A 23,511-nucleotide genomic window follows, 5' to 3' on the forward strand; every position below is an offset into this window, starting at 1 on the left:
TTTTCAGTCCTGTCCTCAAAAATGTAGTGGAGCAGAAAATAAATACACTGCTCTAAAATGTAGTGAAGTAAAAGTAAAAAGTCCAGATACTGCTCTCAAATGTAGTGAAGAAAAAGTAAAAAGTACCCACTGTAAAATGTACTTAAGTAAAGTACAGATATCTAAAAATTCTACTTAAGTACAGTACTTTACTACTTGTACTTTGTCACCTTCCACCACTGATTTTCAGACAACGAAGAGGAAGGAGGAGGAAGAAGCTCTCACAAAGCCTCTCACCTTTTTTATTTGCTATTTTATTCCATATATCGTACCTCATATATTCAGTGTTTTCTGTATGCATTTAAAGTGTAGAAAGTAGTAAAAATAATGAAAAAAAACAACACTCAACGCGAGGGTTTATCCCGTAGACTGTATAAAGAAGTGGACTAAGTGAGTGTGACGTCACCCATAGCGTTCAACTCCAGTTAAATGAAGCTAGCAGTTATAGCGAGTTACCTGGCAGCAGCAGTTACAGAGAAAGGAGCCACAGTTTTTCAATGTAAAGTGAATTGGAGCCAGAGTCGATGAGGCCAAAAGTGCGTCCATGCCCACTTCCTATTTGGCACACGGCGGCTAGCAGGTTAGCTATGTCCATTTATACATACAGTTTATGGTGTGTCCAAACTTTTGACTGGTGGTGTACCTGCACTAGGGCAAGACACATTTTTGCTCAGTTATATGGAGAAAAAATCAGGCTGTTTTACTAAATATTGTTTCAGCGGTTGCCGATGTACTTGACAGAGTTGCTAATCTGCACAAAACAGTACTTATCTGCACTCTTAACATTCACGACACTCAAAAGAGGAGGGAGGGGAAAAACATGCTCCAACTTTTGTGTCCAACGTGAAGAGCTTCAATGGCAGTAATTAGGACGAGCCCATCAAAGAGCTATAAATATTCATGAGATTTCGGTGGAGGATTCTCGTCTGGTCTTGGAAATTTAAATTGCAAATGAAGTCTTAACAAAGGCGCTGTAACGTTTTCTTTCACGCTGAAGTGCTTGTGACCAATTAGGGCTCTTCTCAAGTCTCCTTCCAACACTGAGGTAGTTAGTTTAACGGGCCCATATTACGCAATTTTCAGATCTATGTTTTAATGGTGTTTCCTCATCACAAACAGAGCTGGAGTTGTGTTTTTGTTTCATTCGCACATGTTTAACGCGCAAACCCCGCACATTTAGGCTGAGTTCTTCTCTCAAACTGAAAACACTCTGTTCCACCTTGTGATGTCATCATGTGGTAATACAGGAAGTGCTCCACTGTGTTTTTAAACGCCACACACCTTCGCTTGAATCACTTGGATGATTTCAGCTCTGGAATTGCCAATTTCTACTGAACTAAAAGTAAAAGGTAGATGCTAACTAGAAAACTACCACTTCATGACATCACAAGGTGGAACAGAGCATTTTGAGCTTTGGCGATGTAGACAAAATAATAATAAAGAGTTAGTCAAACATGTGTGAATGAAACAAAACACAACTCCAGGTCTGTTTTTGAGGAGGTAACAACATTATAAAGAGTCTATTTTGTGTAATACAGTCTATAGATAAAACTTACCATCTTTTCCTTCCTCTTTGCTGTGTTTTTTCAGCCACTCGATGTTCTTTCTGATGGCCTCCAAGTAAGTTTCAGATTTGCCCGGTCGACCTGGAAATAGTAGAAGAAATATTTAAAATTTTAAAACAGAACTTATACTTGCAGTTTTGAGAAATTCACAAACTTTTGGAGCTAGAATTGAATAAATCTAAAACAGCAGATCATAAACGGTGGCAAAACAACCAAAATAGATTGCATGGAGGAAGTAATTTAAAGTGGTTATAATATTAATCTGCTTATAAGACTATATTATTCTAATAACACAACTAAGGCAACAGTTTGTAGCAGTGGTGGAAGGTGACAAAGTACAAGTAGTAAAGTACTGTGCTTATGTAGAATTTTTAGGTATCTGCTACTTTACTTAAGTACATTTTACAGTGGATACTTTTTTACATTTGAGAGCAGTATCTGTACTTTCTACTCCACTACATTTTTGAACAGGACTGAAAAGTAAAAAGTACTTTTCATTTGATTTGAGGGGTTCGTGGAAACGTCGTGACTAAAGTTTTCCAGTTCAAGCTTCGGTTTTGAGCAAAGAAAAATAAATACACAAAATACATAAGAACATTTAAAACAGTGATTCATATTGTTACCGTGACCAAAATATATTTCATTTTTAATACATTTCACTGGGATATTGTGTATTGTTCATTTGTTAAACGGGTACTTAAATACTTTTACTTAAGTCGATTTATTCATGTGATACTGAGCCGCTTTTTACCTCTGTATCTTTTACTTAAGTAACGAAATTAAGTACTTCATAACTAAACCATCAGAAAACCACAGAGATTCATTTTTTATGGCTATTTTCACTATGTCATAATAATGCAAATTTAAAAGCAAGTTTAAGTCAATTCTATCACGCTAATACGGCCGGTCATCTTACTCTGTGTATTTATTTAGGCCAACCTGAAAGAAGACGATCAAATTGTTCTCAAGTTTATTTTTGTGACGTTTACTCTCTGGTCTACTCGAGTAACTCCAAAATACAGTGGTCCCTCGCTATAACGCAGTTCACCTTTCGAGGCCTCGCTGTTTCACGGATTTTTTTAGTGCCATTTTTGTCCAGCATATGAACGTGCATTGTGTTCTGCGTCCTGATCTGTGGTTTCATTCTATAATACTGTACATATTTTTTTAATTCTATGAAGGTTTGAACTTTGAGAGTGTTTAAACAAGAGAAAAATGTGAGAAAATGTTAACGCCTGTGTGAGAAAAGTGTATAAAGTGTGTGGTGAGGGGTTTTACAGACAAAAACATATAGAATAATTGTAAAAAATAAAGATGATACTTCGCAGATTTTGTCTAGTGTGGGTTATTTTTAGAACGTAACCCCCCGCGATAAACGAGGGACCACTGTACTGGAGCCCACATGGTCACCAACCAAGCGTTAGTAAAAGGGACTGTAATGGAGCCAGGTTACAATAAGATGATCAGAAATGCTGTTTTAATTACGGTAGAACAAATTGTGGCTTCATAAAGACAGCTAATAATATCAAATTAATGTACGGTCATTTCCTAAACACAGTTATGTTAGAAATGTATTTAAAACCATTGCCGTTACCTCATCAAAAACAGACCTGGAGTTGTGTTTTGTTTCATTCTCACATGTTTGAGTAACACTTTATTATTAGTCTGTCTACATCTCCGAAGCTCAAAATGCTCTGTTCCACCTTGTGATGTCATGAAGTGGTAGTTTTCAAGTTACCAGCTCCTTTTACTTTTAGTTCAGTAGAGATCGGCAATTCCAGAAGCTGAAATTATCCAAATGATTCTATGTGAAGGTGTGTGGAGTTTAAAAACACAGTGGAGCACTTCCTGTATTACCACATGATGACATCACAAGGTGGAACAGAGTGTTTTCAGTTTGAGAGAAGAACTAAAGTTGTCTAAATATGCAGATTCTATGTGTTAAACATGTGTGAATTAAACAAAATACAACTCCAGGTCTGTTTGTGATGAGGAAACAACATTATAACATAAATCAGAACACCGCTCTCAGTTTTCAGTAATGTAGTAGGTACAGTGGGTGTTTTTCTTTGTCTCTCGTTTTACATTTGAATAAAAAGGCTGCTGTTAATCTGCTGTCTGTTTGTGTCTAAGTCTGGATTAGTGGAGCTGGACAGTGCACAGTGTGTCCTGCTGTGAGAGGATTGCACTGGCCTAGATCTGTAACCGTGGCAACAAGAGACGAGGTCATTTCCTGTTTGGAGATGAAGCTAGGCCACCGAGCGTATCAGGTTACGGGTTGGGATGTTTGAAAAAGAAATCTAATTGATTTTATGACTGTGTAAAGATTTTAAACATAAATCTCAGGTCTAGGAGTAATAACACACTGCAATGGCCATTTGAGGCAGCAGCATGCTAGCTAGCGCATTGTGTCTCAAAGCTAACAGTCACTTTTATTAAAATCAGAAAACATAAAGACTGCCCAGATATTTTTATATGTAGAATACTTCAGTTTATGGTATTGTTTTAATATTTATTATGCCTCAACATTAGCATTAGCGTTAGCATTGAGACACAAACACATCTCTTTCTAAATATAGTGTGTCTCTGGTGAAGTATTCATTTAATTTGTGTAGTGTTTAACATGCTGTCCACTGCGTCATCTTTAAATACGCGTTAATTTTAACATGACAGCAAAAAAAAACAACCTCAGAGATAAAACTGGACAGGAAGTAGTGACGCTAACAGTGAGGTCGGGGGCGCTGTTGTGCACAGAGCCTATTGCAAATTGGATTTTAACTTAATAAAATGTTTGCTTGTATGACTTTATAAGAACTCCACTATTTAAAGCCTTAATAAAGCATGAAGAAAGACTTAATACACTATTTGTTCATTATGAATTAAGAATGAATCAGGATTAGTACGTACATTTATAAATAAAAGTTTGATAGAGCCTACGCTACATAGTTTACATAGTATTCAAATGTTCAGAAAGAGTTTTAATTTTAATGTGCTCTTTTGATTTTATTTAAAAATACTTAAAAAAAATAAAATAAATTAAAATATTGTATAGTCAATCTAGCTGTATACTTTAGTCTTTTTTATTGAAGTTTAATAAATAAACTTAATAAAATAAAATACCGTAAATTTCGGATTATAAGCCGCTACTTTTTTTCCACGCTTTGAACCCTGCGGCTTGTACAGCAGTGCGGCTTATTTATGGATTTTTTACTGGATAACGGCCCCTGGGTTTTATTTTCACGGACAAGCCTTCTACACGTGGCAGATAAATATGGCAAAAACAACTTAAGTGCATTAAAAAAATACAACTCACCAAACCGCTGCATCAGAGGGAGCCCTGCGCTGATTATGTGATTATGTCTACTCTGCTCCGCAGTTTCTTTCAAAAACTCTAAAGGCGTATCGTTTAATCCCAGGTGCTTATTCTCCATGTGCCAAAGCAGTTTTGAAGGTTTCATTGCCTTATTTGCTTTTCCCGTATGTTACGTAGAGCGGACTGTGCGCGTGAGTCACCTGCAGCGACAAACCCAGGTTTTAAGTAGGCATTGTCTGTTAAATTTATCTTTCTTTTTCTTGGAGGTGTAGTCTCCTCTTCTGGCTCCTCAGTTGTCCTTTTCCCCTTTGTTAAAAGCTCTCCAAAGACTTTTGTTTTGGCTCATTTTCACTCGCTTGTGGCTCTACTTTTGTGCGTCGTGTCTGATGTGTTATACGTGAAACGTCATCGCAGAGACAAGAGCGGATAATAAACTTGCTACTACATCAAATAGATTTCTGTGGCGATTTCCAGCAGGATTTTCATGATACATCTATGGACGAGCTTATTAGTGTGTCATTAGGGACGGGCCAAAGTTGCTCCTGACCCCTGTGCGCACAGCGTCTGAAAATCAGGGCTCTTTACGCAGGACTGTGAGCTGTGTCTGTGTCTGTGAGACGTGAGACGTGAGCGGTGTTTGTTTTGAACATTGTTCCGCGAGTGTGACGCTTATTTTGAGCAACGAAAAATAAGAAAATATAATTTTATTTTAAGATCATAATAATCTTCCAATTTAAACTACAACAAAAAAGAACTAACACAAATAAAATACACTTCAGCCACGCAGAGCCGCAGTATAAGGCTGAAAGAGGCGCATACGGCTCCGGAGCCGCGGGTTGCAGACTCCTGAAATAGAGCCACTGCACGTAAGCTCGACATCAATGAATCCAACTTGGTCAATGTAAAAGACGACAAAAGTTTTCAGAGGAAATAAAAGCAGATTTTCCGTTTTGGTGCAGTTTTATTTTCTAAACCTGCAGATGTGTTCATCCCGTGTTGTTGTCGTGTTGGTTCCAATTTTCAGGCACAGTTTAAAAAAAAGCGTGTCAGTGCACCGTCTTTCTGTGTAAATATCTCATGTTACAATATGAAAACCTGCGGCTTTTATTCAGGTGCGGCTTATATATGTACAAAATTGATTTTCTCTTCAAATTTAGCTGGTGCGGCTTATATCAAGGTGCGCTCTGTAGTCCGAAATTTACGGTACATTTTGTGTTTTCTCCTAATAAGACAGATACATTATTATTGGGTTAGGTTTAGGAGTTAGGAGTATTAACACATTCCTAAGCTTGAATCACTCTTAATAAAACTGTCCAATTTTTTTTTATGTTAACAGCTAATTAAGGTGTAGTAAAATAAGTAATAATTTAGCCATCATTGGAGACTAGTGCAGGAGGAAGGTGGAGGGCATTGTGATTATATGATGTGGAATTGATATGTGTTTATTGGAAAGATAAAACATGAGGTAAAACAAAAAGCAAGATACAAAACAAAATAAAAATAAAAAATATACAAAAGGAATTAAAAAAAGTGATATCCACAAAAAACTTAATCAAACGGGACAAATTAAGCTGTTGTAAAAGGGACTAAGTGCATCTACTGGGACTATATAAACTTAGCTTCAGTGTAATTGAACTATAAAACTAGCTTTAGCATCATCCACGGTTTGGTTAAGTTTATAGTAGGTTTTTAGCCATTCAATTTAATTACAACCATAGACGGTATAAAGAAGTGGGCGTGACGTGACCCATAGCCAATGCCAGTCAAATTAAACTCATCGAGGCTCGCAGTTATAGAGGTCAATTTGGAGCCGAGATCCATACTTGGAATTCTGACTGCGAGCGTCATAGAAACCAAAGAGCCAATCTGGAGTGAGGATGTTGAAGGTAACGGTCATTCCCGCCCGCACCGCTGGTTTAGCAGGGACTAGGCGCTTAGCAACACTGTCAATCAAATCTGTTGCTAACACTAGTGGGAGCGACCTCAAGGAAAGACGGCGCCTGATTTTTTAAGAGCCAGAGTTGATGGAGCCTGACGTGTGCCCATGTTCACTTCCTATATGGAACACTGCGGATAGCATGTTAGCTATGTCCATTTATATATACAGTCTATGATTACAACCACATTTTAAGCTGCACACAGTTCCTAAATATTTTCCCCTGAGATGTAAATAGCTACTGATAAAGCCCTATTTTTGTGTCTGTTTTAGCTCCATGACTAAAATCACTACAGGTCTATGTCTCCTTAGGTCATCAGGGTTTGGCTGTGGACTGACTGGTGTCGGGTGAAGGCTGCTCCTCTTTGGTTGAGTCTTTCAGGTTCTCATACTCCTTCTGCATCTTTGCCGCCTCTGCCTTGGTGTTGTCGTCTTCATCAACGCTTTTTCCTGCAACTAAAACCAAAAATATGACTTAACTTTAAAATGTTTTAGGTACGTTTGAATATATTATGGTTAAGTAACATGTGGTATCACCGTATTTTCAGCACTTTTTTCACAGTTTGGCCGGAGGTGCGACTTATACTCAGGTGCGATTTATATGTGAAATATATGGGTTGTTTTTTTTTTGCGATTTATACTACGGTGTGACTTATACTCCGGAAAATACAGTATATGGCTTTTGCTCTGATAGAACTTGAGTAATTTTTTAAAGTTGTGTGCCAGGTCCCGAGAAATGAGTAAGTGGAATATAGCTTTTAACATAATGGAATTTGTGATATTAACACTAGCTAAAATATATCTAGTGCTGGGAAGAATACCTTGAAAATATATTTAGTTACAGAGTGAATACCTGCATTAGAAAGTATTTTGTAACATATTCCGTTACATAGTCCAATCAGAGTACTGTATTCTGAATACTTAGAATACTTTTACACCAAGCTGCATTAAAGAGAGACACGTACTACATAATATTACAAACAGCTTTACTTTTGTTGCCCTGTTTGTTATGTATTAACTTGTGTCACTAATAACTTCCAGTACAAAACTAGTACCGCCTTGTATTCCTTTCCATTTAAGAAAATAACTATATTCTGAGTACTTAGAATACTTTGCATTATATTCTGGGGAGCCAAACTGCTTTATTTTTGTTGCTCTGTTTGTTACGCATTTACTTATGTCACTAATAACTTGCAGTACGAAGCATATACATATATTTGGAAAAGTAATTGTATTCTGAACACCACCAAATAAAAAGATGAGCTGTTCCAGATTTGATATTTTGTGATTAGTTCAGAGTTGACACCTTTTGTTGTTGTAACTGTTTGTGTTGTTGTTTATGTAACTGCTTTTGCATGGGGCACTTGGTTGCTATGGCGACAAGCTGATGTGAATGTTCCATTGGTCAGTTACTGGTCTGTTTTGGAGACTAGCTGAGTTGAGTTGAGTTGAGACTGTTGTTGTTTTGCTCTTGTTTTGGCGTGGGTTACAGCCTACGGTAGCCCTTGTGCTCAGGGAGTAAATAACCAGAAGAAGCAGAACACTACAGTATTTACGGTACATGTATTCAGTTATTTCCCAACACTGAATATATCACACTATGCAAGTTTTTACTAAATAGACTAAAATAAAATCATGTTTTTCATTTTGGCTGTTTATTGCACTGAAAAAATAGAAAAACACGTGTACTTAACATAGACTGTATAAAGAAGTGGACTAAGTGAGTGTGACGTCAACCACAGCGTTCAGCTCCAGTCAAATGAAGCTCATCGAGGCTAGAAGTTACAAGGGCAAAATTGGAGGCCAGTTCCATATTTGGAATTCCGATTGCGATTATCATAGCAACCAAATAGCCAATCTGGAACGAGGCTGTTGAAGGTAACGCCCCTTCCCGCCCACACCGCTGGTTTAGCAGAGAGCACATGCTTAGCAACGCTGTCAATCAAACCTTTTGCTAACAGGAACGACTTCGGGAAAGGAAGGCGCCTGATTTGTCTCTTATTAATGTTCATATCTTGAGTTAAGGACACAATAGCGAAATAAAAATGCTAAGAAATACGAGGATGTAGAGCGGGTTAATACGAACATTTTAAGACTAAAATGATGAGCCTGACAGTACAGTTACAGAGGTTAGCTATGTCCATTTATATATACAGTCTATGGTGACGTCCACTTCTCTAAACAGTCTCTACACATAGATCATTACTGAATTACTGGTGAATAATACAATGAAGTCTCTCTGTGTTTCTAACAGGTGGGAGAGACGTGCTGCTTACCCGTGAAGTCTGCCGGCCCCAGAGATTTGCCCAGCTTGTTCTTGGTCTGCAGCGCGATCATAGCATCCAGGTTTTCTGCAGACAAAGCACAAAAAAAAACCCACATTTCACATTATAATTTGTACTATACAGTGGAAGAATCATGCTTGTGTTTTAATGAACGTGAAAAGCCCTGTGTCCCTGTATGCCTCATCGGTTTATTATCATCACAAAAAGGGCTTGGAGAATTCACAAAAGCAGGTTACTGAAAGCTGGTCATGTCTTATTCATGAATCCCCGGTTGTATTGTGAATAGTTTGATGTCCTTCAGACACACGCAGAGAGGACTTATAAATGAGTGACTCTGAATGGAAAAAGCTTTAAAATATTACTGTGTACACGGCTTACCTCAATGATTCAACAGGAAGTAAGGCAAAACAACCAAATAGTCTCTGTATCTAATTTCCCCTTGCAGTTCATACAGTATATAATGAAAGTGTATATAAGAACATACTTAAAGGGACCACATTACACAAAAGTGACTCTTGTGAGGTTTAAGCCATGTTATAATGTTGTTCCCTGGTCAAAAACATACCCCGGGTTGTGTTTTGTTTCATTTACACATATTTCAGTAACTCTTTTAGTCTAGTTTACACCTCCAAAGCTCAAAATGCTCTGTTCCACCTTGTGATGTCATGAAGTGGTATTTTTTTTAAGTTAACAACTCGTTTTACCTTTTGTTCCGTAGAGATTGGCAATTACAGGGCTGAAATTATCCAAATGATTCTACTGAAGTGATTTTAGTGAAAGCTTAGAAACACACTGGACAACTTCCTGTATCACCACATGACATCATGAGGTAGAACAGAGTGTTTATCGTTTGAGAGAAAAATACAGCTTAAATATAGAGTTTGTGTGTTAAACATGTGTATATGAAATAAAAAACACAACTCCGGGTCTGTTTGTGATGAGGAAACAACATTATAACAGATCAGAAAATAGTGTAATATGGGCCCTTTAAGTCTAGGTAAGTTTATAAGGCAACACAAATATTGGTGTAAACTTAAAAAAACAAAAAACATAATCAGACCATCACTAATTATTACAAAGCTCTTTCTCTGTAATGGTTAGAAAACAGGAAAAATTACATCTAGGGCTTTTAAATTTATGCTTCTCCAAACAGCAGGAAGTGTGGGAATATAAACCCATTAACCTCATATGACTCAGAGCCATGTTTCAGACCAACTGTGGCTCTACTCACGTAAGACTCACCCAACACCAAACATTGACTAAACCATTACAGAGCGTGACAGAGCAAAACACGGCAAAATATGTACAGTATGTTCCTACACCACATGCTTCAGAACGTATGTCCCAGTAATGATAATATGTTGTTCGTCAATTTAAAGGGCCCATTTTACACTTTTTTTTTTTTTAAAGCTGTTATAATAGTAAAAGAAAAATTCAAATCTGTCAACTAGACAAAAAGTTGTTGGAGTGAAGACGTTTAGCTGCTCATCCAAGCCGCTTCTGGTCAGATTAATGGTGGACACTGCCTTATATCTGTCTGAAATGAGGAGCTAACTACACCGACGCTAACACAGCTATTGTTTTTACAGCTTCCATATTTGAACAGACATCAACAGACTTAGACATCATCTATCTCCTGTTTAAAACTCAACCCGTAGACCTATATCTAAGCAGAGAAAGAAGCAAAGAAAACTATAGGGCTAGCCAGTATGCTAATATTTGTGAGAGCACCCATTAAAGGCCCGAATGATCACGCAAAATATGTTTCAGGCACAGTTCATACTTAGTGTAGCTCATTGGACCTAGCCAACAAACAAACTGTAAACAAACAGGTGTATTAGTTTCAGTGTAGTTCGCTCCTCCCTTCAGACAAATATGAGGCAGTGTCCAGCAGTAATCTGACCAGAACTGAAGAAGATCTGACCAGAACTTTTGCTATAAACCTTTTATCACTGACAATTGTACTATTAAAGGAAACGGAGCAGTCTGATTTCTCATTTACTGCTGTCCAATATGTCAAAGATAATACAATATTACAACCCGTTCCACCGATCCAAAGACAGTATGTTCTCATTCTCTCATAAAGCATTTACAGGCAAATTTTATAACACATGTTAAAGTCATTTCAGCTTTTGTACTTCTCCATCTTCACTTTCCAATGGCAATAATAGGAATGAGATATATCGGTAACAGTATCGCTATCTGCCAATGTTTGGTCTTTATTTATACAGGGAGACTGAATCAGAGCACGTACACTCTCAATTTCATGGGCGCCCTGTTCAAAAATACATACAAACAAAAACAAACAGAACATAAGTCCATATAAAACATTAAAAACAGGAGCAGGTGTGTGTATAAAAGTCAATTACCAGATTATTAAATTGTGATTGTGGCACTAAAGCATCAATACTAATTAGACGATATCGTATCAGCCGATGGCGATTCTCGATAATGATATTCGATGCTGATCATTTTTTGAGCTGCCTCCTTCACTGTGTGTCCTTTTTGAACAGACTAATGACTCAAAATGGAAATAGAAGAGTGTTATGTGGCTGTATGGCTGTACAAACAAATTATTTTAAATCCCACTAAAATATATTTTGTTATTTTTACAGATGTGAAATTGTATTTGTGATCTTTACTTTAGCTTAAGATAAATTTGTGGGTGTTGCTATGGAAATATCAGTATCGGCCACAGCAGTAGGTTAAATATCAGATATCGGTATTGTAAAAAAATAAAAATAAAAAATAAAAATAAAATTATAAATAATTAAAAATAATTAATTTTAAAAGTCAATATAATCCCTAGGAAACTTCTGCAATGCAATGACTACATACATATTGGCCAAAATTAATTTTGCTACATGTCCCTCTATATTTTCATAGTGATTTAGCCATTTTGAAGTCGTTTCACTTTAATCTGACACTTATACCTCAAATTTAAAGGCACGTTTTAACACATTTTTCATTGGACTGACTTTATATCTAAAGATCATTATCAGGATCGTCCAAAAAACACTGCAACACTCAGGTTTGTCAGTGCTTTCTTTCTTAAGTCGGCTTAAAACTCTGCAATTTTCAAAGACTATCTCTTTAATCCTTACAATTTTTCACTTTCTCTTTATCTCTTGTTCCTTCCCACCTGTAGATCAAAGCATTAAAGGGTGCTATCCTCTCCCTCGCTCCCCCTCTCCTCTTTCTTTCCCTCCTCCTCTCTCTCCTCCTCTTTCTTTCTCTTAGCATAGCCTCTATCAAGAAGGTCGATTATCTGTGATTGACAGCTCTGAGTGAGTCATCTGGGCAACAACAGAGGGGGGAGGGCAGAGGAGGGGCACAAGGAGAGCCCATTAGCATTAGCATGTTGCCTGGCAATACCGGAATCCCATCTCCTTATCTCCACAACAACACGGAATGAAAGGTCACCAAGAAAACGTGTGTTCTTGAACATGCGGTGTGGTTCTGATTGAATGAAAGTGATAGAAATGGCTCAAATCAATTCATTCAAAGTTATTATAATGTTCCTTTTGTCATAACTCAATGTATAACTCAGCCAAAGAATGGGATTAATTCAGGGATTAACTAGATAAATATGAAGTTCGGTTCCATCTGTTTTTCTCGCTGCGACACGGAATGGGGAGGTCGCCAGGGAGACGCAGGTTTGAGAATGACCGCCTGGCTTTATATGGGCAATCATTAGCTTTGTTTCCTGGAGTACAAAGGATCATGGGACACAGGTCATTTAAAGGAGTATTGATTTATCCATCTTCGGTGTCAGAGAGCAGGGCGGCGATCATGTTCCTTCAGTCAATGGGCAAAAGAATTACAGCTTGATGCATTTTATGAGTCAAATGTTATCATTGGAAATCAATAATAGTGATGTCTCCATAATTAGCTTTTATTTAAATTAGTAAAAATAGAATAAACACGTTATACGGCAAAAAGGAAACTGCGACTTCACAATTTGGGAACGATACATTTTTTCTGACAAGCATTGCAATAAAATTAGTGATTAGTGTTTTAACAGCAGAATTCTGTTCAAAGTTTACATTTTAAACATATTCAAGTATGAACTGACAAGCTAACACAAGAAGCAGAATTCAGATCATGTTTGTACAGATCTAAACTACAGAGTTAGCAGTTTTTATGCAGAATAAGACTAAGGCTATTTTGTCGTTTGTGAAGGAAATTATGGCACTTAAAGAACTGCAGCCATTCAAATTGTGTTTTTGATTCCCTAGTGGAAACTGAGATGACATCTGAGTGAGGCAGTAGGTCCATATTTGGTCACTTCCTTGTAAGAATAACCTCATCGAACATAAAGACAATCTGAGCTGACAGCTGTCCTTTGCAGGTGACCGAGCTCCTCTTTGCACACGGCAAAATGCTCTGACATAACGCTCAGATCTGATCTTTGCCTGGGTGCACACTGCTCTAGAAACGCCTGTGGGCACAAACATATCCTCTCTACTAGAACACACGACCACGAGTATCATAGCAACAAAAGAGCCAATCTGGAGCCAATCTGTAGAAGGTAACGCCCCTTCCTGCCCGCACTGATGGTTTAGCAGAGGCGGTCGCTGTTGCTAACGCTAGCGGGAGTGATCTCGGGGAAGGAAGGCAGCTGATTTGTCTATTATTAATGTTCATATCTTGACACAATCGCAAAAATAATAATACCAGGATCATGTAGAGCGGGTTTTTTCAATAGAAAGTGAATTGGAGCCAGAGTCAATGGAGCCGGAAGCGCACCCATGCATCCTGGCCCTGATGTCCAAGAAAAAAAAAATCTCCATTCTCTTCTCAAAACTACTTTAAATTGAATCTTGTAGCATTTCTTAGTAAGTAGAATATTTCTTAGACCTCTAATGCTCTATGGGCATGGATTTTGAATACTTAATATTTAATACTTTCTTACCCAGATAGGACACCCCTTCCTCGGGCGTGATGGTGCCGTATTTCACCATCATCTTCACAAAGTCGATCAGCGTCTTCATTATGGTGATCAGGGTCTCTCTCTCCTGCGTGTCCCGCTCTGCACACAACACAAATATAACACAAAAGATATAATATTTCTGAAACCTCCAGATTGACAAAAGTTTTATATCTTGACATTTTTAATAGATTGTTTTAGTGTTGATATTCCAATAATATTAGATCAGACATGTGCTATTATTACACTGTCTGTACCTCCAAAGCTCTAAAATGCTCTGTTTCACCTTGTGATGTCATGAAGTGATAATTTTAAAGTTAGCAGCTCCCTTTTACATTTTGTTCAGCAGAGATTGGCAATTCCCGGGCTGAAATCATCCAAGTGATTCTAGTGAAGGTGTGTGGAGTTTAAAAGCACAGTGGAGCACTTCCTGTATTACTACATGACATCACAAGGTGGAACCCGTGTTTTCTATTTGAGAGAAGAACTCAGCCTAAATATGCAGGGTTTGTGTGTTAAACATGTGTGAATGAAACAAAACACAACTCCAGGCATGTCTGTAATGAGGAAAAACCATTATAACATAGATCTGAAAACAGCGTAATACGGCCCGTTAACCGCGCCTATAAATGTAAGGGTTGAGGTTCAAATATTGCAAAAAAAGTGAATTAATATATCCACTTTTTTGAAACTTTGTTGTATTTTTACTTTTAATTAGTGCTTTTACTCTATATAAAATTTTTTTACATTGCTAAAACAACTATTACACATTTTCTGACTATCTCCCATGTGTTTACCAGGGCTCGTGTTGTTAATTGGTTTCTATGGAGTCTGACGGCGCCGCATGGAGAGACACAGTAGGGCTATAATGACATGATTATGAATAATTTGTTTTGACCATGTCTGTGTGTGCTTTAATCTATACAGCTTAATGAGAGAAGAGAAACATACATCGACAAAACAGCGCGCGGCAGGTGTGCTAGAAAAATCTATTATGAAAATGGGATCAGAGTGACAGCTGAACACCACTGTACTATTCACTCACAAAGTCAATATGTGTTTAAAGGTATCAATTTATAATCAGGCCACAGCTGACTTATTTTGATTTGAATAATAAATATTCTGATCTATGTTATAATGTTGTTTCCTCATCACAAACAGACCTGGAGTTGTGTTTTGTTTCATTCACACATGTTTAACACTCAAACCTTGCATTTTTGGCTGAGTTCAGAAAACTGTTCCACCTTGTGATGTGATGTAGTAATACTCGATACTGATCCGATACCACGATGATAATTAAAAACAATTAAAAACTCTTTCTTTAAACAATAGAATGTGATTTTCAACATTAAATGGTAGCACTGTAAATTTCAGACTATAGAGCGCACCTGAATATAAGCCGCACCAGCTAAATTTGAAAAGAAAATCAATTTTGTACATATATAATTAGCAGGTTTTCATGTTGTAACATGAAATATTTACACAGAAAGACGGTATCAGCGCCAACAGAGGCCATCTGCTTTTATTTCCTCTGAAAGCTTTCATCGTCTTTTTACATTGACCAAGTTCAGCTTCCCGATGCCACCTCCAACGTCACATCAGTTCATTGAGGCCAAGCTTACGTGCAGTTGCTCTATTTCCTTCTTTGCTGCCAGATCCATTGCCTTTATCTTAAAAGTTGCACCATTTGCATTTATTTGTGTTTTCCATGTTGAAGGTATTTGCATGATGCGCAAAAATGACAGTTCAAAATCAAAACTAGTGTATTCTTCAGCGCATAATCTTTTACTGATAGAGAGTGCCCCCGGTGGCCGTGAGCCTGTAAAAATCTATAAATCAGCTGCTCCGTTGTATAAGCCACAGGGTTCAAAGCGTGGGGAAAAAGTAGCATCTCATAGTCCGAAATTTATGGTACTTTCTTTTCTATTCCCATGTGGCCTTATATCTGTGTAATCCCTCAGTCGTCCAGGTAGGTTACATAGTGCTCCATGAGTTTATACTAGAGACCATCCCGCAGGTCCCACATTTCTGATTGTGTATGGCCCGGCCCGCCCCGCACAGCAGAGTGTATTTATACAACCCACCCTGACCTGCACTCACAAACATAAAATAAAGTTTAAAAATACGTCAATAAACGCAGCTTTATTTTAGAGAAAAACATGACCTGAAACAAACGTGAAAATAGAGTGAATCGGACAATACGATGAACCAGCAGCAGTTTTCCTTCAAAACAAAACATCACCTCATCTTCTTATAAAGCTATTCAGGAAAGGTTCATTTCTGTCCTGTTGATGCGACATTTTTAGTATCGATACTTGTTCAAATGAGTATCTAGTTTCAATACTAGTTTTGGTATGGATTAGCATTTGAATTTCGATACTTTCTACAGTCTTAAGACCTATGATCCTACCTGAGTCGAGGCTCCGGAGCAGGCGGTAGAAGTTGGGGAAGTACTGAAGGTCCTGGAGTCCATCGTTGGGGCTGACTTCGTTCTGAGCGTCCCTGTCCCATCGTTCATCGCCGGTCATGTCTCCTCCATCATCCCCCTCACCGTCCTCCATGTTTTTCTCCTCCTCTGCCCCCTCCTCTCCTTCCTCCCCTCCCTCCTCCTCTTCATCATCGTTAAAGCGGCGCTGTGGGGAGCTCTCCCACTGTGGACCACCAGGGAGTGATTAATGCCATTGCCATTGAGCTAGTTTATCAGATAGAGGTTACTAATACAACATAATGCAGTGTTTCTTCCTTTCCTTTTAGTTCCTTTTATCCACTTTTGTCCTCTTTTGAATCATTTCTTGTTTAGAACTACAGTGGAAATGATGTAGTTCCTGGTTTAGACCTAGATTAGACCTGGAATAGTCCTGTTACAGATCTGGTCCTAAAACTGATGCTAATTAAACTGTCATATTCATTTTACCAGTGACTGTTTCTTATGTACCATTGGTTAATCTATTTATCCGTTGCTATAGATATTGTTCAATTAAAATGTTACTTTGTCCTAAAATGAACCAAATAGTTGTCACGATGCTAGTAGGGTTCAACAAGTAGGGTTTAGCAAGTAGGGTTCAACAAATAGGGTTTAGCAAGTAGGTCTCAACAAGCAGGGTTCAACAAGTAGGGTTTAACAAGTAGGGCTCAACAAGTAGGGTTCAACAAATAGGGTTCAACAAGCAGGGTTTAAGAAGTAGGGTTCAATAAGTAGGGTTAAACAAGTAGGGTTCAACAAATAGGGTTTAGCAAGTAGGGCTCAACAAGTAGGGTACAACAAATAGGGTTAAACAAATAGGGTTAAACAAGTGGGATTTAACAAGTAGGGCTCAACAAGTAGGGTTCAACAAATAGGGTTCAACAAGCAGGGTTTAAGAAGTAGGGTTCAATAAGTAGGGTTAAACAAGTAGGGCTCAACAAATAGGGTTTAGCAAGTAGGGCTCAAGAAATAGGGTTCAACAAGTAGGGCTCAACAAGTAGGGTTTAAGAAGTAGGGTTCAACAAGTAGGGTTCAGAAAATCAGCTGCTTGTTACATTGAAATTTCACTACGAAGATCGGTTTTGCAGTTTTGAAGCAGAAGTCAATGCATAAAGAGACTGGAACCACCTACAACAGTTATTTCTACTTTTAAAAACTCAATCCAGAGTATTTTACAGGTTCAGTGCACATGCTTTTAACATGTTTATATCTTAAATCTGCAAATATTCCACTATCTGATGTTGCCATTCACTGTTTCATATTAGACTTGGAGTTGACTGTGTGTTTGCACCGTGTTTGCGTCCGAGTCCTGCTCCTCCTCCTCGCCTCTGGGCTCCTCGCTCTCTTCCGTTTCCTCCACTTCATTTTTCTGGGCATTTTTAGTGATGAGTTTCTGCAGCGCCTCGGCAACCTGGTACTCCAGAGAGTCCGCCTCGCTGTCAGTGATCTGAACAAAACAACAGACAGGACAGCGCTCAGACCAAAAATATGAGATGATGATGTAACTCTCTCAGATGGGGCACGAGTTTTCTGTATCAATTTCATGCTGTTATCTTTTGAGAACTGACTAAAAGAAAAAAATCCACAAATGTAAGTAGGGCTTTTAATCGCTCTATGGCATGGACTAATTATTTTATTGAGAAAAAGCATTTATATGGTCTCTGTAAACAAATATGCAATTTATCAGCACTTTTTTAGTCAGGAATGGTCTTAAGTCTTTTGAATGTTTAACTATTCTATAAAAATAAAACTTAATTTGTTGATTATCCCGTCATATTTATCTAACCAGACCCTAAAATGTTACATATTAAAACACTTAAAGCAGACCTATTCACCAAAATCAACTTTTCAGAGCTTTTAAACATGTTACAGTTATTTTCTTCTTATTTACTGTCTGAAATTGTATTTGAAATGATTTGTGCATGTTTGAGTAATCTTTAATTGTTTATTTTCAAGACACCATATTATCCCCGTTTTCACCGCCACCGGTACACGCCCACTGTGATTTAATTCGTTCTCCAGTTTTATTTTCCTAATGAGTGACACACATAGGATTCGGCAGCGTCACGTAGAAAAAAAGCACGACTCGCTAATGTGACCTGCAGCTAACCATACGAGGAGCCGACAACTACGCGGCTCGTTGTTGTGATGACGTTTACGGCGACATCAGCTCCCATTGGGCACCGCAGTTTTCTAATGTGAAAACCAGCGGAGTTGTTTCTTTTATTAAGTCGTTTTAGATAAATATTGCAATTTAAAATGCGCAAATTCTAACATAATGATCCATGAGGAGTCATAGATTATAACTATAGAGCAGACACGAGCACAACAGGTGTTCTTTAAGTCCATAGACAATTATAATGCCATCTGACTTATAGCTTACATCACACATTAGCACAAAGAAAACCCCGTCTGTGTCAGTCCAAACCACTCTAACACTGGGAAATTGCTTATCGAGTGGCAAAACAGTCATTTGCAGTGCGGATTTTTAGCTTTATTGGAACAAATCACAATTCACACTCAAGAGCGCGCCCAGAATGAGATCGTGCTGTTAAAATGTCACGCCACCCACAGCGCCCCCTCTGGTGCCAAAGGGGTGGGTTTATGTGACATCATTAAACTCTTACGAGGCAGTAGTTTAAAAATTTAGGGGGAGGAACAAAGAAGTGCATGGTATGACTTATAAACTTTCACAATGCAGATGTTTTGAACTGGTTTATGATTAATATCTATGGAACAGCCTCCCTCTGCCAGTCCTCTCGGTCTTTACTGTAGTTTAAGATTAGACTGAACGCCAACCTCTTCTCCCTGGCATTTAATACAAGCTAGACAGGATATTTAGTTTTTTTATTGTTCTTTTTCTATGTATCATGTTACCTATATATATGTTTTTTCTTATTCAGTTTTTGAAGGACATTACTTTAGTTAACTTCTACAGACAAACTTTGTACCAGTTTTTGTGGAGCAGGTAATTACAGAGATATTCACCATAAACCAGCACAAAACATCTGCATTTTGACAGGTAAATTCTTATATTTTGCTAGCACAACGCACTCACCAGCCCCAGTTTGAGCAGCCGGGACACGATCCGGTCAAACACTCCTCTGTCGTCTTCTTCATAGATTTTGTTTGCGATTTTCTGCACGATGTCCTCGGCTGTCAGAGGAGTGCCATCTACCTGACGGAAGCTCTCTGGGACATCTGCTGGAAAAATAAAAATATATGAATAAAACATTGCATTGTAAGTAGCAGAGGTAGATGTTATTTTAACGTGTTTACAGGTGTAATATTCAAATCGGTGCAATGGCCCAGGGGTTAGGCTGAACAGCACACGGCCTGCCTCGGTGACTGGCTCATGGTTTGGACAATGAGCTGAATGTCTCACCCATAAACTGTATTTATAAATGGACAGAGCTAACCTGCTAGCTACCATGTTCCAAATAGGGAGAGATTATGGCTGCGCTTCCGGCTCCCTGGACTCTGGCTCCAATTTACTTTACATTAGAAAACTGTCGCTCTCTCTCTGTACCTGCTGCTGTCAGACTCGTCATTTTGGTCTTAAATGTTCGTATTAACCCGCTCTACATGATCCTAGTTTTTATTTCACTATTGTGTCCGTAACTCAAGATATGAACGTTAATAACAGACAAATCAGGCGCCTTCTTTCCCCTGAGGTCGCTCCCTGCTAAACCGGCGGTGCGGGCAGGAAGGGGTGTTACCTTCAACATCTTCGCTCCAGATTGGCTCTTTGGTTGCTATGATACTCGTGGTCGTAATTCCAAATATGGAATTAAGCTCCAAATTGACCCCTATAACTTCAATCCTCGACGAGCTTCATTTGGCTGAAACCAAACGCTATGGGCCATTGACAATTGAAACGATTTCACCTGCTCTGTAAATATTTTTTATACATTACATAAATCATTTTTATACATTTTCAGTATGGAAGAAGAGAAAATCAGATGCTAATTGATACTAAAATACTAGTATCAAAACTAGATACAAATTTGAGCAGGTATCGATACTAAAAAAAAGTCCCATTCACAAAATTTAGTATGATCTTGAGCTGTATCAGAACAAGTATAAGACACATACACTAGTATATGTCCATGTCCAGGGATTACAGATATAAGCCCGCATGGTAATATAAAAGAAAGTACTACCATTTAATGTTGAATATCACATTCCTCTGTCTAAATAAATCACTGTGGTATTGGAATCGGTATCACGTATCGAGTCTATTCCTTAGTATTGAAATCGAGTTTGAAATTTTTGTATCGTAGGGCTTGTCATGACTTTAAAATACACTTTGAAGCACGATTTATTGCACGATTTTAACTATATTTTTTATTATTTACTATATCATTAAATGGCCAGATCTCACTTATTCAACCACAGCTCAAATCTTATTCCATTACAACAAAAATACCCCAAATGTCCCTATTTTTGCAACAACTTTACCATTACTACAGGCCTACTACCAGCTACTCACTTCAACTTTGGGTATTGTACTTTTGCAGTGGATTTGGAAGTAGTAGTCTTGTTGTAATGTTTAAAGACAGCAGGAGAATGCCATGCGCAACAATACAAAGAGCGTGCCAGATTGGCTCTTACGTAACAGTTCTCATTTCTAAAGGTTTTTCGACTCAGTTAAAATAAGAATTTGGAAAAAAATGTCTTCAATGAATCATGCACGGATTTGTACAGTGCGACTATTTCAGCGAGTGTGAGAAAACAAAAGTCCGCCACGTTCTAGTTGTTTTTAGAAGCAGAGTAACCGGACACGTTTCTCATTGCCAAAATTGGATCAATGAAAAAGTGCTATCCGGAGTTTTGAGTTTCAGCTAGCTCGGGTAACAGGAAGAAGCCGGTATAAAATGGCTGCGTATTGAGAAGTAGATACGGGAACGAGGCTGCGAATTTGCAAGCAGTTTTTCATGAAAGCGCTTGGTTCGTTCCGCACGTAATCAAGTCATTTTTTTTTTTCAGTCAGACAAAGTTAAAGGCAAATAAAGACACATTTATATAGCGCTTTTTCAACTTCAAGGCACTCAGTTTTACATCAAGTTTTACATCAGGGCAGCGTTCATCCGTGGGAACTGTATTCGAACTGCCAACCTTCGGATCAGTGGGCAAACGCTCTACCAACTGAGCCGCTGTCATCCTACACGATCACATTACCGATTATAGACGAGCAGATACCAGAATGAAAATCAAGGTCGCAAGCAATGTTTTTATTTGTGCCGTTTCATTTACATCACATCATTTAAAGGTTCACTGCGTAACCTTGGAGGATCATATGCTCGTCTCCATGGAGATGTTATCGCTCTACCTGAAATGTTCCACACTATGGCAACGTTAACGTATTTATGTTGATGGAGACAGGCATAAGTTATAGGTCAGATCTGTACAAAACAAACGACCCCCACACATGTTGAGCAACGAAAACACTGGTAATAAAACAAACGCTAGACTAGGTATGTTTAATGCCATACTGTGGAACATTCCAGGTAAAGCAATAGAGGTGATATGCATGGTGATAGGCAGGAAGCACACCCACGACCAGTTACGACTGACCTTTAATACGGATTATTAAATTATGTAAAAGAGATTAGGTTTTCGGGTTGTTTTTTTTGTTTTAATCCAGACATCTCTTTTGTAACAAACACTAATAATCTTTTTGCCTATTCTGTTTCATATGATGTTATAGAAAGTTACTGAGGCTTTTTGATGTATGGCTTCTTAAAGAATCTAAAGAATTTTCCACTATTATAAACACACTAAGAAAAGGACATTTGAGTCAAGGCCAGAGACTGCAGTGTTTCTAATAGATTTCACTGAACAAGGAGAAAACACACAACTGTAATAATAATGCGAAACTTAAGGCACTCAAAGAAAGCATAGATCTTTACCTTGAACTATCTTGCACTTTTAAATCTCTACAGTATATCCGGTACAAAGACTAGTTCATCTGCGTAAACTCTGTCTCACAAATGTTAAGAATCTCTTCAAACTTTCATTAAAGCAAGCCTACTCTACAAAATCCACTTTCAGAGCTTTTAGCCATGTTATAGTTCTATTCCTTCTCATTTACCGTCTTGAAGTGTTTGAGTAATCTTTAGTCACTTATAATCAAAACGCCATTTTGCTGATCAACTCCCTTTTTTACCGCCACCGGTGATATAGGCATAGGATTTGGCAATGTCACGTACTCATTTTGGTACAAATGACAAAAAAAATGCACTACTCGCTAGTGTATGTGCAGTTAGCCATAGGGGGCGCCGACAGCTACAGGGCTCTTTGTTGTGATGATGTTTGCGGTGACGTCAGTTCCCATTTGACACCGAAATTTTCGTTTTAGATGAATCGCAGTGTGACTCTGAAGTGCTGTATATTTGCAAGTTTTCTCCCCAACGAAACCCACAATGTCAATGAAACGTTCTGCACCGACAAAGACACGTTTGAAAGTTTGAACTGTGAGAGAGTTTAAACAAGAGAGAAATGTGAGAAAATGTTAATGCCTGTGTGAGAAAAGTGTATAAAGTGTGTGGTGAGGGGTTTTACAGCCACAAACATATAGAATAATTGTAAAAAATAAAGCTGATACTTTGCAGATTTCGCCTGTTGCAGGTTATTTTTAGAATGTAACCTCCACGATAAACGAGGGAACACTGTACTGCATTTATAAAAGGTGCACTATGTAATATTTCTGAGGTTCTGTCACCTTCTTCTGTTGTTGCTTTGCCTGGAATGTTCCACAGTATGGCATTAAACTAATCTATCATCATGGAACAAGCAGGTGATTCAAAGGGCAAATTACAACTCGCTCACTGTAAGTATTCATGTTTTCAAGGTATTTCTTTGCAAGAAAACCACATGTAATTAAATAAATGCAAACTAGAAAGGTTTAATGCAATACTGTGGGACATTCTGAGCAAAGCAATAATATAATAATATATATAAAATATCCAGGAAACAT

At 38.1% G+C, this 23,511-nt stretch overlaps 1 protein-coding gene across 2 annotated transcripts in view; it reads right to left on the bottom strand.

The window, feature by feature from the left end:
- The window catches only part of scg3 (secretogranin III), a 35,884-nt gene that overhangs the window by 7,535 nt on the left and 4,838 nt on the right, over window positions 1-23,511 (bottom strand). Inside the window, exons 5-11 of one of the 2 annotated variants that reach the window (XM_033991722.2) lie at window positions 19,591-19,736; window positions 17,824-17,979; window positions 16,479-16,719; window positions 14,054-14,170; window positions 9,130-9,204; window positions 7,193-7,309; window positions 1,596-1,685 (exon numbers count right to left, since the gene is read on the bottom strand). In XM_033991722.2, coding sequence (XP_033847613.1) covers window positions 1,596-1,685; window positions 7,193-7,309; window positions 9,130-9,204; window positions 14,054-14,170; window positions 16,479-16,719; window positions 17,824-17,979; window positions 19,591-19,736 — 942 coding nt within the window. The remainder of the gene's footprint in view (window positions 1-1,595; window positions 1,686-7,192; window positions 7,310-9,129; window positions 9,205-14,053; window positions 14,171-16,478; window positions 16,720-17,823; window positions 17,980-19,590; window positions 19,737-23,511) is intronic. The other variant, XM_033991723.2, reaches the window with a different exon arrangement.

The sequence above is a fragment of the Periophthalmus magnuspinnatus genome, chromosome 3, assembly GCF_009829125.3.
Source record: "Periophthalmus magnuspinnatus isolate fPerMag1 chromosome 3, fPerMag1.2.pri, whole genome shotgun sequence".
In the NCBI taxonomy this organism is placed as follows: domain Eukaryota; kingdom Metazoa; phylum Chordata; class Actinopteri; order Gobiiformes; family Gobiidae; genus Periophthalmus; species Periophthalmus magnuspinnatus.